A 15,189-nucleotide genomic window follows, 5' to 3' on the forward strand; every position below is an offset into this window, starting at 1 on the left:
TCACACTTGAGGTGCTAGGCTCACAAGGTTCTCAAGGAATCCAAACAACAAAAGGTATGTTCTTCTACTAGCTATTATGATTCAAAGTTCCCCATGCCATGCTAGTTAAGTAAAGAACGTTGGAAAATCAAATTTGCATGTATCTTAGTAAAACATAGATCCAAGGTTTCTAAGGTTGCATGTATACCTTAGGAGTGTTAAAATGCTCAAAAACCTTCAGAAGGATGCTTCTACACTTGTGCTTGTTCAGCTAACCTAAAGTTTAGGTATGCACAAAATCTTTTCCGCCATATGGTGAAAGACTGGTGGAATTTTGTCATGAAGGACTAGTCACCTGTTGAGAAGAGCGCAGTGACATGGGAACAATTTCTGGAGAGGTTTAGGGAAAAGTAAGTTCCACTTATAGAGAGGGAGCGACTAGCTCAGAAATACTTGTCGCTCAAGCAAACAACGGAGTCAGTGATTGAGATCACCAAGATGTTTATAGAAAGGGCTTTATTCTGCCCAGAGTATTCGTCCTTAGAATAAGTGGAAATGTCTCTATACCTGAGCATACTCAAGACCAATATCAGAGATTTTGTATCAAGCAATCGATACAAGACCCTAGTAGAAATGCAAGACCATGCCAGGATGAGGGAGAATGAGTTGGAAACTCGAGCGAAGGAAAAACGCAGACTCCAACTCCGTCCCATCCAACAGCCAAAAGATCCAAGCACAGTGATTCAAGTTTTGGAGGACAGAAAGGTCCAAGGTGTGATAAGTGTGGAAAATAACACGAATGGATTTTTTATGCAGTAATATGCTACAATTTCGGCAAGGAAGGATATTACATCCAAGACTGTAAGCAAGGAGCACAGGGAGTGCGCATCTGTTTCCACTGCAACCAAATGGACCATATCAAGACCAACTGCCCTCTGCTAAACCCAACAGGCGCAATAAAAGCTCCAACACCTGCAACATTAAGGATAACCAATGGAAGACGAGGCAAATTTAAAGGCCAAAGGGTTAAAGGGCGAGCCTTTCAACTCATAACAGAGGAAGCAATGGAAGCATTATAGAACATGTTGGTTGTTCTTCTGTTAAGGGAAAGCTCCAGCATGAGTGAGATCACGTCGTAGAAGTCAATAATACTCTTAAGCTTCAATTAATGTAATAAAAAGTTTTGCAAATATCGGCCTAGGCGGCCGATTAATCGGAACCTAGGCGATTGGCGGTCCTCCACCGTTGACGTTTATAGCTAATCGGCCCTTATTATCGGGCGTGGTCAAAATCGGTCAAAGACGGAGATTATCGGGTCTAGGCGGCCTTATTGGTCAGCTAAGGTTAATGAAAATTTAAAAAACTTTAAGGGTAAAAGTGTCAAAGTGTTAGAATTATTGCTAGGGTTCATTCTCATTCCATCACATTCGTCTCTTTTCTTTTTTGAAATTCCCTCTGTAGTCACAAGGAACGAATGAAAACATGAACAGAACTCTGGCACCATTTGCTCCTCCTCCGATGCTATCTTCTTCTTCCATTCATGTCGTTGCAGTTCAGCAGCCGTCGTCCTTGAAGCTCTTCTACAACAATCACCACCATCTAAAGCTTCCACGACAATCACCTTTTCCAACATCATCTTCTCCTCCTCCGATGCCGTCGTTTGACCTCTATAATCCTGCCGACACCATTGCTGTTATGTGCAAAGGTTAGTCTCAACGCTCCACTTCTACTTGTTTTATTTACTGATTAATAGGAGGGTTAAGTTGTGTTTGTTTTATTATTTGATTAAATTCGATTATTGATTGTTGAGAATTGAGTTAAGTTGATTTTGTTTAAGCTGAAATAAGTGAATCTATTAACAACTTAACATGAATCCGATCGTCTTTTCTTGAATCAAGGCTTAATTTCTCCGTCTTATCCCCTGGATATGGTTTTACAGGTTGGCTTGAAAAGGCAAATCCAAAAACATGGCTTCACGGATGGGAGTTTATGTTGATTAGGTGGAATCATTGGTACTTGAACAAAACCATAGGCCACTTACCTGGTCGTATAGAAGATTAATTGAAAAGGGTATAGATAAGTCTTTTGGTCCTTGAAATCTGAATTTGATGTGGTTAAATATGGAAAAGAATGGAGTAGATTTGGTTATGTGATGATGTTTGTGAAGGATTTTGAGGTAAATAAACATGGGAGGAACGATTAGAATGATGGGATAAGGGGTAAAGACAATAATCTTTATGCTTGGATTGCTGGAGATGAAGATTATAACTCCAATGGAATTGTTGGCGATTATCTGAGATATAATGGTGATTTGAAGATTGTTTCTAAGATTGAAATTGCAACTTGGTTGTTCTGTGTTCTCTAGAACTATGTTTTTTTCCAGTAATTATAGGCTCTTTCAGGATATATCATTGTTATGATTCTAATACCCGTTTTGTTTTCAATTTTAGTATGTCTAACTAATTCACATATGTTTCCATAAAATATCATATATCATTACTGATTTGTATCTTAAACTTCTTATAGACAATCTGGATGAAACCACATATGAGAATTGGGAAAATGTTGTAGATAAAATAAACAATTCACTCTCCTACCATGTCAAGTGTTGCAAACCAAAGGTGGCCCATTAAAGTATCAAGGGGGGGGGGGGTTGTAATCATAGTTTCATGTTATAATGTTATATTTATTAATTTTTTAATATTTTTTAATTGATATAATGTTATATTTATTAATGTTATATTCTTAGGATTAATGTTTTATTTTTTTTAATAATTAATAGTCCCCGATTAATCCCTTAACCCCAGTCCACCTCCAGGCTACCGCCAAACGTTTTCTACAACCTTCGTAATAAATGTACTACAACAATATTATAATAAAGATGGAATGTTTACTTTAGATATTGTCGCTAGTATTAATATAATCAAACAAATGTGTTAGTGTATTCCAAACGATGTGTGTTGATCCTATTTTAAGGGAGTCACTTGTGAATAATACAAGTAGTAGTAGTATAATAGGAATATCAAAGGTCACTGAATATGACAAACATGAGTTTATTCAAAGTCAAAAGGAGACATATATGACATAGGCTAAACTAGCTTAAGTTACAAATAGCAGCAGGTGATGGGTCGAACCCAAGTGGGGGAGAACCGACCCTTAAGGAGAAAGGACAAAGGGTGGCTCAACTTTCAGTTTCGACATCAAGGTCCAGGAGAGTAGCAATACGAGTAGGCAGATATAGTTAGTTCGTTTTCGGGTAACAGAAGAATGAAGTCTTATATTAGAATGCCCATAGGCCTTGCGTTTCTTGCTTTTCAAGGAAATATGGGTCTTTTATCTTCATACGACTAATAGGACTTAGAAACTCCCATATACAGCTCAGACAGCTAAGAGAACCGTATAGGTTCATACCTTCAATCGGTAGTATAGTTTGCCATTGAGAGCGTCATGTACTCAATGGATACACCGGACTTAGGAGTTTATTTTCAACCATAGTAAAGGATTTAGTTAACCCACGCCAAAGGATTTTAGCAGTAGGATCAACGTCAAGTGAGAAAGTATTACAATTGGGAACCCATGAGAAGATACCATTCAAAAAGGTCCATGCCTATTAAGCATATGGTAATACCTTAGTGTAACTTTAAGCATCATGATAGACTTCGTGTCTCCTTTAGTTATTATTTAAATCAATAAGCAATCATAATGATGAGTGTGTCACCAATATTATAACATTGGTTCCAAAGTTCGAATTGGTAAACCCGTAATAATAGCTTTAGTTAAATTCCAGGCTGTTGGAACACCTGAAAATGGGTCGAATTACCATTGTAATCTAGATTCGTGTGTGGTTTAAGGACATAGCTTAAGCCTTTCAGATGCATTTTCCTAGAAAATGGATTTTGTTAGGACGTAGTAGATAAAATTCCTTAATCAATCGCCTTATATAAAGTCGACCATATTCCTAGCCAAAGAATCCAATCGACATTTTTCGTCTGAAGGAAATCATTCGTCATAGAATATAGTCCAATCCGACGAGTTCTTGGTTTTTGGAAGACTTTGTGAGGAGCCAGGAGTATGTCTAAGATAGAAAACGAAGTTCTGGGAGACATGTAGATGCAACAACGTTGACGAGATCACAAGTTGATCTCGATAAACTCCGATAAGATAACGTCAAGGAGTGTTAGGAGTAGGATTTCAGAGACAAAATCTTTGTAAGGGGGGGGGGGGGGGGGAATTTGTAACGCCCTATTTTTACCGTTCCATAGGATCCAATATAAACAAATGTTTATATAACTCGAAGTAGAAATATATTACTCTTTAGCCCAAGAAAAAAAATAGGATAAATAAACTGAATCGTCCGTAAATCGCAAAAATAAGTGCACCAAAACACACACACACACACACACACATATATATATATATATATATATATATATATATATATATATATATATATATATATATATAATTTAGAAAGAACACATCGTCCCGATCCCGAAAATATAAATTTTATAGAAATCCGAATCTGTATGAATTTGCTATGATTTTTATAAGATATAAAAGTCAGTCGTACATATGGAATGTGTGACGTAAAAAACTATGAAGAGAATGGTTGAATTTTGGGTAAAGTCACTTAAAGGAAAATCGTAATACTCTTTAAGATAGAAATTTTGGTATAAAAACAACAAAATCGGAGTCCATACGAGAGAGTTATAATTTTTGCAAAATCATTAAATCATATAAAAATAAGGACTAAAAATAAAGTTCAAATTAGCTGATGGAGCCTAAAGAAAAGTTGTAGTACTCATTGAGAGCTACGCCTGGAAAAAAAAGAACGTCAAAAATGGAGTCTGTACGAAGAAGCTATGGAATTTACAAAATCTGCATTTTGCACCGCATGCGGTGCGGTGTGTGACGCACGCTTCTAGAGGTGAAAACGCATACCACTGAGTGCTTGACATATGACACAAGGTAGCTGGGGAGACGATACCTTAAAATGCGTGACGTGGACCCCTTTTGCACGTTGCGCACCCCAAAAATTGCCTATACAAGGTCGGGAGCCTATAGGTCAACTTGTTAACGAAATGACATATAGGCCGTAAGTACATATTGATACATGTGAACGAAATGACATATATGCTGTAAATACACGTTGACTCGTGTTGAAGACAAAATGACTTGTAGGCCGTAAGTCTAAAATACGTATATTGTTTGTTTTCATGTATGTGTATTGTGATATATGATATATTGGGGGAATTCACTAAGCGTAACGCTTACTCAATTGTTATAAATATTTTTCATGCACTTCATTGGTTTATGAGAATGACAAGGTTCGACTATATTACGAGCATTTACAATCATGTTTTTCGCATTATATTATGATGTAATTGAACTTTTAATAAATATTTTGATGTAATTGAATCTATACAAAGAATGACCAAAGATACCAATATTTTAAACTTATTATTAAGGTCCTTTGGGCCAAAATATAAAATACATTTTTTTTATAGTTAAAAATATAAAATCATAAAAATATATTATTCCTAAACCAGTTAATTTTAATATATAGTATAATTTACGAGTTTTAATAAAGCACATACCATATATATGTAGCTTTCATATCATAACGGGTGGAACTAAAACCCAACCCATTTTATCATATGCATAAAAAGATATCCTGCCCCGACCCGTAAGTCAAGAAATTATAGAGATATTTATTGATGGGAATCAGCCCTCTCTCCATCTTTATCCCCCGTACACGCACAAATCAATATCTCTCCCCCTCTCTCTCTCTCTCTCTCTCTCTCTCTCTTCATCTCCTCCCCCATTTCTCTCTCTTCTTTTCTATTCAATGCGCCTTACACTTTGCCACCATCACCAGATCCTCCCTCACCCTTTCATTCCCATCCTCTCTACTTTCGATTCTTCAAATCCCAGATCCCTTTTCTTTTTCCTTCTCAATTCTTCTTGTTAGCTAGCTATGATGTCTTCTCTACGCCCAGATCTCACCACCAAAATCTACCCCTACACGGAGGAGGAACCACTCGACCTTTTCGACCATCTACCGGACTCTCTCCTCCTCTTGGTCTTCAACAAGATCGGTGATGTCAAGGCTTTAGGTCGTTGTTGCGTTGTTTCCAAGCGATTTCATACCCTTGTTCCTCAGGTCGAAAACGTTGTTGTTCGTGTCGACTGTGTTATCTCCGACGACGATGCCACCTCCGCCTCCGGTGCCTCCGATAAATCCCGTGGACCCTTTTCCAGTCTTGTTCGTCTTGTTTTTGGTGGAATCGTTAAGCCCATCCAAGCTCTTGGAAACTTTTTGGGTCCCAAGAGATCTTCATCCTCCTTATCTGTCGGTAACAACGTTGATGCTGATGATGATCTTGAACATGGAGGTGGAGTTACGCACCATTCTCCCACTCAAGTTCTCAAAAACTTCGAAGAGATTCGTTTCCTTAAAATCGAGCTTCCAAGCGGCGAATTAGGTATCGAAGACGATGTACTGTTGAAATGGAGGGCGGATTTCGGATCCACCCTTGATAATTGCGTCATGCTCGGCGCATCCTCCGTGATTCATCCCACCCAGAATTTTACATCTAGTGAAACCAATTGCGATCGAGTATGTGGAGCTGGGGTTGGGGTTGTGACTGATGATAATGGAAGCATTCCGGAATCGTTTTACACCAATGGTGGATTGAAATTACGGGTAGTATGGACGATAAGCTCATTGATCGCAGCTTCAGCAAGGCACTACTTGCTTCAACCTATAATCGCAGAGCATAAGACATTAGATTCCTTGGTTTTGACAGATGCAGATAGACAAGGTGTCTTGTGTATGAACAAGGAACAATTAGAAGAACTGAGGGTGAAGCCATTATCAGCTTCTTCAGCTTCAAAAAGAACCCTAGTCCCAGCTTTGAATATGAAGCTTTGGTATGCTCCATTTCTGGAACTACCTAATGGGACTGTGCTCAAAGGGGCTACATTAGTAGCAATTAGGCCTAGTGAGCAATCAACAACACAGAAGGAAGTTTCTGATGGATCATGGGTTTCATCTGCTTTTGAAGAGCCTTATGGAACTGCTGCAAGAATGTTGGTTAAGAGGCGAACTTATTGCCTTGAGATGAATTCCTTCTGAGGTATTATTCACCATGAAATTTGTATATACTTATAACTTGTTTGATACAGATACAGTATTCTCATGTTGATGTTTTTTTTTTGTGTCTCAGCTTTCATGGCTGCATAAAAGGCGATAAACTTTATGATTCAAGGCACAGGGAAAACAAAACACACAATTTTGTTCACATGTATATGAGGTTCGATGGTGCAAAATGTTACTTACCTTCAATGGTGCTTCAATGGTGTATGGGTTGATGAGGGTATGTTTCGGTTTATGTATGTATGGTAATGGTATGAAAAGTGAGAAAAAAAGAGTTGCCTTGGTGGTGGATGGTGTTGCAAGGGGGTTGTTTTGGGTTCTGTGTTTGTTTGTAGTCATATCTATATCTCTATATCTCTATATATGTTATACGATCTTCATTTATGTGAATATTTGTAGGTATGAAACAATACTAGTGTTTATAAGTGGCTTAAACTGCCTGTTTTCTGAATTGTGTAGATTTTCTGTTATAATTTTGGTCTGGATGTTTGCTAAGGGTTAGTTATGTCAGGTGTATTCAATGAGGTTTTGGTGATAAATTGTGAAAGGATCACTATTAAATATCGGCTTCTTTTTATTAATTTATTTGGTTTGGTGATTGACACCCACAAATCACAAATAATGAATTATTCATTTACTCCTAGAGTCTAGAGGGCTCAATGTGGGCTTTAATGCTTTAATGCTAGCACCTGAGTCCTGACTATTGTGTATCTTTCAGTATGAATTGGGCTTTTGTCGGCACCAGGCCTTTATAAAAGCCCATTATCACTCAAATTATATTTGTGGAGTCGGGGTTTTGGCCATCAAGAAAAATAATATTTTTGCAGTAAACAGTATTTGATTTAATGGATGAAAAGGGGCATTGTGGGCAGTTGGGCAGCTTAAAAGGTATTAGTCGTTTCTACAAAGGTGACATGATCACGATCATCACAAGGTAACATTGATTTCAACGAAACCTTTTGTACACTCGAGACTATTTTGTTTTTTTTTCAACATAAATTGTTTTAAGTTTTATGTTTTAAAACCTTAAAGTATGCTACCAAGAACGACTAGAGAAAAACATATTCCAATTAACCCAAGTAAATTGATACTTTGTGTATTTAACACTTTTCAAAACTACAAGAAAAAAATATATGAGGCTAGAGGTGTAAGTGAGCCGAGCTACTCGTGAGCTGTTTGGGATCGACTCATTAAAAGCTTGACTTGAGATCGAATTAAACGAGCACGAGCTTCAATTAGTGGGCTCGCGAGCCTAAACGAGTATATATATATATATATATATATATATATATATATATATATATATATATATATATATATATATATATATATATATATATATATATATATATTCGCAAACCCACTAAATTGTTTACAAGCCCAGCTCGGGCTTGATCAGCCTCGGACTTGGTTCGACTCGTTTACATCCCTAGAATAAGGTTACATCTTTTTAAGGACATGATGAGAGGTGCACAAAACCAGGATTTGGATTTTATCCCAATCGGACAGAACAAGTTTTTTCCATATTGTATTTTAGATAATCTGGTCCGCATTTTTGTAATAAATTATTGGATTTCGGATCTATCTAGTTTTTCTTAAATTTTTTAGATTTTGGATATAAATTATCGGATATTTATTTACAGATAAAAACCCGACCCCCAATTCTGGTTTCAAGTTTTCATATATCCAGCGGATCAGATTTATCCGGGGTGGATATCTTATAACCCGAATATGAAGAAAAAAAAATATGTTTTGTATATTATTTTAGTAAAAAAAAAAAGGTTCATTTTGTGCACCTTTAAGAAAAGATGGTCAGATGAATATCTTTAATTAGATATGGATGAGTAATCCAATGAAATGACTCCTCAATCTCTATTCACAGCTGAAAACAGAGAAAAATATGCAACTTAGATTGGTTTTCGTGGTGTGTTTTACTTTTAGATTCTAGATTTTTTATTTGTATTTGTCTAATGTTTGCTTTAGCTCCTTGCTTATGTAATTTTCTGTTATTAAAAAAAATAGTTTGTTTTCAAATTTGATGGGGACAAGTAGACAACTAAAGCCCAAAAGTGGCTTCCATTATTTTAGCATGTTTGTAGTTTTTATCAATGCTTGGTTCATGAAATTCAGGTTTATTTTGTATAATGTGTTCAATATCATTTGATTGTAGAGCTTGAGGGTTGTTGATATGATAATATCTTTCCATAAGAATATAAGAGTGGATGACTTATTATGGTAACAAATTTAAGATTTTTTATATTTTCTACCGGTGAATTTTTTTGTACACAATTTATTTTTATCAAAAAAAAGTACCATTATATATATATATATATATATATATATATATATATATATATATATATATATATATATATATATATATATATATATATATATATATATATATATATATATATATATATATATACTGCCATTTGATTGTTGGCCTAAAATTGTGATTTTTTATACATATTTCACCGTTTACATTTTTTTTTGTACATATTATATCAATAATCTTAATAAGAAGAAACGACGATGCTTGATTTCGAACTCGTGACCTCAAGGAAGGGAGGCATCAAGTTGTATCAATTGACTTCTAAGTTCTAAAGAACAATGAAAATAAGGGAAGACAAAAATCGAATATGGGTCTCTCTGTGGTGTGTTGAATGCGTTACCACTAGCCCAAACCTTATCTTCGAAATTAATACTATCATCATATATATATATATATATATATATATATATATATATATATATATATATATATATATATATATATATATATATATATATATATATATATATATATATATATATATACACACACACACTAGGTTAAAACCCGTGGAAATCCACAGTTTATAATTTGCAATAGAATTATAATTTTGATTTTGATTGTCTAATAAAAAAAGATATCAAAGTTTACAAAAAATGAAGAATAGTGATATTGTAATTAACATGAATAAATATTATAAATTAATTAATAGGTAAGTGAAGCGAAAATTTTGAAAAAAAAAGTAAATTACTGTTATCCATGTTTTTCAAAACATTTATCCATGTTTTTCAAAACATTTGAGGCGGTGGATTGAGAACGTTGGATTTTCTTTTCATTTTCTTCGATTTTTTATTATCCATATATAATTTTTTGTCCTCTTTTCTCTCTTGCTTGCAAATAATACATATTATTATTTGTTTCTGCATAAGGAATACAAGTATATCATATAAAATGTATAAAAGTGTAAATAATTGTGCTGATATAAAATTTAAAATAATAAATAATTGAAAGTTGGTAACATTAAATTTTTTCGTAATAATATACAATCAATAATATTAATGAAGAAAGAAAAGTATCTTTATAACCGTTGATAACAGATATTGCAGATGATAATCTTTAGCGGTCGATGAAGTAGACAATGTATTTTCTTTTTCTTCTTATGTCAATATATCATCATATTTTTATATTATTAAATGGTTTATTTTGAGCTTAAAAAAGTTGTACAAATTTTAAAAAAATGTTAAAGCAAAAACTTATCGTTGTAAACTGAAGTAATAACATTTGTAGCGCTTGAAATTTGTTGGATTGATGTAGTATACAAATTAATTTCATTTATATTATCTAAATAAAAACTAATTAATTTTCTACTATTTTTAGAATTAAATGACTTCATGATATGTCTGTATATGAACAAATAACAACAATTATTTTATAAGATAAGATGATAACAATAAAGAATATGACTAAATTAAAGAAAATAAAATATAAAGTAACATTATGCGAATATTTGATATATAATTGCAATTTTTTTATGCAGATATTTAAGACGGTTAATTATTGTAATATGATTATATATAAATATTTTTTATTTTATTATATATCCTAATATAAAAAATATATTTATCGTATAGTTATATACAATTGATAAAATAAAATATGAAAAAAATAATATTTAAATTAAACACAATATTTATATTAAACACATCTTCATTTTTGTCTTAAAAGGGAACCTTAAATTGAGAAGATATATATTTCATTATTTCAATTATAAATTTTATTACGGTGGATTATAAATTTCAATTATAAAAATGTAGTTTTAGTATTGTATAGACAAATTATACATATTGTAGTTATAGACATTTTATACATATTGGGAAAAGGAATCGCACCCATTGATGAAACCCTCTTTCCCAATCTAACTTTACCCACCTAAATTTTGAGGTATGAGAAATGGGAAGAAGGGTATTTTGAAATACCATATTATTGCCCTAACGAAATCGGTATCATCCAACACCGATAGACAAATCGTTATGATCCACCGCCGATAACTGTAAGTAGGCTTCATCCATGTGTTAAATTTCTTAGATTTTCTTCTCCTCCATCGATTTGTTATACGTATGCCATTAACCTAAGTCGATTACATGTATATGCTCCATGTTCATTTGTTTTCTTCTTCTATCTTTTCTCTAGTTCTATGTATCGAATTTATTGAAGATTTGGACTGAATAAAAATCATGGGCACATAAGTAATCCAATCGGTTATTGAAATGAGGAGCGAATCAAGTTCTGAACGTCATAAAGAGAATTATAATTGAACGTAAAATTAGGTAATTGTTCTTCCTTTTTTTTTTTGACAGAAAATAGATTAAAATCAAAAGAAAGTTACTTGTTTATTTTGCTGGAAAATGGATGGAGAAGGATGGTACACGAGTAGAAGACATATAGAAAGCAAAGGAAAAAAACGTCGATGTGTTTGGAATAAATTTTTGGCTATTTGGAAGATTTTTCAAGAAGCAAATATTCAAAATTTGAAATTTGCTTAAAAAAGTTGTACAAATTAAAAAAAAAAATGTTAAAGCAAAAACTTATCGTTGTAAACTGAAGTAATAACATTTGTAGCGCTTGAAATTTGTTGGATTGATGTAGTACACAAATTAATGTCATTTATATTATCTAAATAAAAATTATTTAATTTTCTACTATTTTTAGAATTAAATGACTTCATGATACGTCTGTATATGAACAAATAACAACAATTATTTTATAAGATAAGATGATAGCAATAAAGAATATGACTAAATTAAAGAAAATAAAATATAAAGTAACATTATGCGAATATTTGATATATAATTGCAATTTTTTTATGCAGATATTTAAGACGGTTAATTATTGTAATACGATTATATATAAATATTTTTTATTTTATTATATATCCTAATATAAAAAATATATTTATCCTATAGTTATATACAATTGATAAAATAAAATATGAAAAAAATAATATTTAAATTAAACACAATATTTATATTAAACGCATCTTCATTTTTGTCTAAAAAGGGAACCTTAATTTGAGAAGATATATATTTCATTATTTCAATTATAAATTTTATTACGGTGGATTATAAATTTCAATTATAAAAATGTAGCTTTAGTATTGTATAGACAAATTATACATATTGTAGTTATAGACATTTTATACATATTGGGAAAAGGAATCGCACCCATTGATGAAACCCCCTCGCCCAATCTAACTTTACCCACCTAAATTTTGAGGTATGAGAAATGGGAAGAAGGGTATTTTGAAATACCATATTATTGCCCTAACGAAATCGGTATCATCCAACACCGATAGACAAATCGTTATGATCCACCGCCGATAACTGTAAGTAGGCTTCATCCATGTGTTAAATTTCTTAGATTTTCTTCTCCTCCATCGATTTGTTATACGTATGCCATTAACCTAAGTCGATTACATGTATATGCTCCATGTTCATTTGTTTTCTTCTTCTATCTTTTCTCTAGTTCTATGTATCGAATTTATTGAAGATTTGGACTGAATAAAAATCATGGGCACATAAGTAATCCAATCGGTTATTGAAATGAGGAGCGAATCAAGTTCTGAACGTCATAAAGAGAATTATAATTGAACGTAAAATTAGGTAATTGTTCTTCCTTTTTTTTTTTGACAGAAAATAGATTAAAATCAAAAGAAAGTTACTTGTTTATTTTGCTGGAAAATGGATGGAGAAGGATGGTACACGAGTAGAAGACATATAGAAAGCAAAGGAAAAAAAACGTCGATGTGTTTGGAATAAATTTTTGGCTATTTGGAAGATTTTTCAAGAAGCAAATATTCAAAATTTGAAATTTGCTTAAAAAAGTTGTACAAATTTAAAAAAAAAAATGTTAAAGCAAAAACTTATCGTTGTAAACTGAAGTAATAACATTTGTAGCGCTTGAAATTTGTTGGATTGATGTAGTACACAAATTAATGTCATTTATATTATCTAAATAAAAATTATTTAATTTTCTACTATTTTTAGAATTAAATGACTTCATGATACGTCTGTATATGAACAAATAACAACAATTATTTTATAAGATAAGATGATAGCAATAAAGAATATGACTAAATTAAAGAAAATAAAATATAAAGTAACATTATGCGAATATTTGATATATAATTGCAATTTTTTTATGCAGATATTTAAGACGGTTAATTATTGTAATACGATTATATATAAATATTTTTTATTTTATTATATATCCTAATATAAAAAATATATTTATCCTATAGTTATATACAATTGATAAAATAAAATATGAAAAAAATAATATTTAAATTAAACACAATATTTATATTAAACGCATCTTCATTTTTGTCTAAAAAGGGAACCTTAATTTGAGAAGATATATATTTCATTATTTCAATTATAAATTTTATTACGGTGGATTATAAATTTCAATTATAAAAATGTAGCTTTAGTATTGTATAGACAAATTATACATATTGTAGTTATAGACATTTTATGTAACACCGTGATTTTCAAAGCAAAATTTTTCATTTAAATAATCAATTTAATATTAAAACACTTGTTTAAAATCTTATTCGTATTCGAATTACAAAACATAGTTCCATTTTCATTTGAATAGACAACCAGGATCCTCCAAAATACAATTCTTTCCTCGGTGTGTACAATCGAGCCGATGCCATTCCGCGTTACTGAAAGAACCTGAAACAACATAACATAAATACTGTAAGCACGAAGCTTAGTGAGTTCCCCAATATACACTTACGCTCATACGCCTTTCCAGGCCCTGACCTTCCGGTCCTCAATACAACGCCTTCCGGCCCATAACATAATCGCCTTCCGGCCCATAACATATTGCCTTCCGGCCCACATATCATACATAGCACATATATCAATTAACTTACCACATATAGCATACATATCACATAACATATCCGACCTTCCGGTCACACAGTCAAACCCCTTTCCGGGTACAGTATAGTGAGAAGACTCACCTCGCGGACACTGGAAGATAGCAACTCCTGAAATCTCTTGCACTTGATCCTCCGAGCTACAAGCTCCCTGTCTCATCATGTATCTCTTTTTAATACTTCTATCTTCCACGTTAACTGACCCTAAAACGTTACACACAGGTCAACTCGGGTCAATGGCCATCTCGACTGGACTCGGCGAGTACCCTGGCGACTCGGCGAGTCTAGTCGTCCTCACCAATTCCTGCATGATCCCTTTCTACTCGTCGAGTATCCCTCTTGACTCGACGAGGTCCTCGTGGAAGAATCGCGGGGCCACCCCGACTCTACTCGCCGAGCCTGAAGAACAAACTCGGCGAGTCCCAGTAAATCTTCAAGCTACTCGCCGAGTCTGATCATCCGACTCGGCGAGTCTACGCCATGCAGTCGATCGAACTGCTTCCTGAGATACATATATTCTCGAATATACAAACATGGGACCTTCTGGACCTCTAAGGGTCCTAATACAAGGTTATAAACGTTGAATAACAACACAACAATCCATCTAGACTCCAAATGGGTTCCATAAACCCTAAATCTATATACACATCAATCACAGGAGAATGTAATCCGAATTATTACCTGAATGATGTACCTTCCATGTCCCCAAACTTCAGAACTCGAACTCCCTGCAGTTCCTTTAGCTAAAACCCTTCTCCTCCTTGCACAACAATTCCTTCAAGGTCACCAATGGCCTTCAAGCTTGCTCTAGCCGCCCCAGTCGCTTAGGGTTCT

General features: G+C 33.3%; 1 protein-coding gene and 1 long non-coding RNA gene across 2 annotated transcripts; both read left to right on the forward strand.

Annotated features, from left to right (window-relative positions):
- The first annotated feature begins 5,713 nt into the window (after window positions 1-5,713).
- On the forward strand, window positions 5,714-7,589 carry LOC111914714 (F-box protein At5g46170). The gene is made up of 2 exons (XM_023910423.2): window positions 5,714-7,118; window positions 7,209-7,589. The coding sequence occupies exon 1, from the start codon at window positions 5,957-5,959 to the stop codon at window positions 7,115-7,117; it is 1,161 nt and encodes a 386-aa protein (XP_023766191.1). The 5' UTR covers window positions 5,714-5,956; the 3' UTR covers window position 7,118; window positions 7,209-7,589.
- Window positions 7,590-11,297: 3,708 nt separating this feature from the next.
- On the forward strand, window positions 11,298-12,115 carry LOC128133817 (uncharacterized). The gene is made up of 2 exons (XR_008232114.1): window positions 11,298-11,463; window positions 11,604-12,115. It is a non-coding gene; the product is annotated as an uncharacterized LOC128133817 (long non-coding RNA).
- The last annotated feature ends 3,074 nt before the right edge of the window (window positions 12,116-15,189 follow it).

Source organism: Lactuca sativa, chromosome 4 (assembly GCF_002870075.4).
Source record: "Lactuca sativa cultivar Salinas chromosome 4, Lsat_Salinas_v11, whole genome shotgun sequence".
Taxonomy (NCBI): domain Eukaryota; kingdom Viridiplantae; phylum Streptophyta; class Magnoliopsida; order Asterales; family Asteraceae; genus Lactuca; species Lactuca sativa.

Excerpts from the sequence above, each read along its gene's own strand:
- LOC111914714 (XM_023910423.2), top strand. The coding sequence starts at position 5,957 with ATGATGTCTTCTCTACGCCCAGATCTCACCACCAAAATCTACCCCTAC.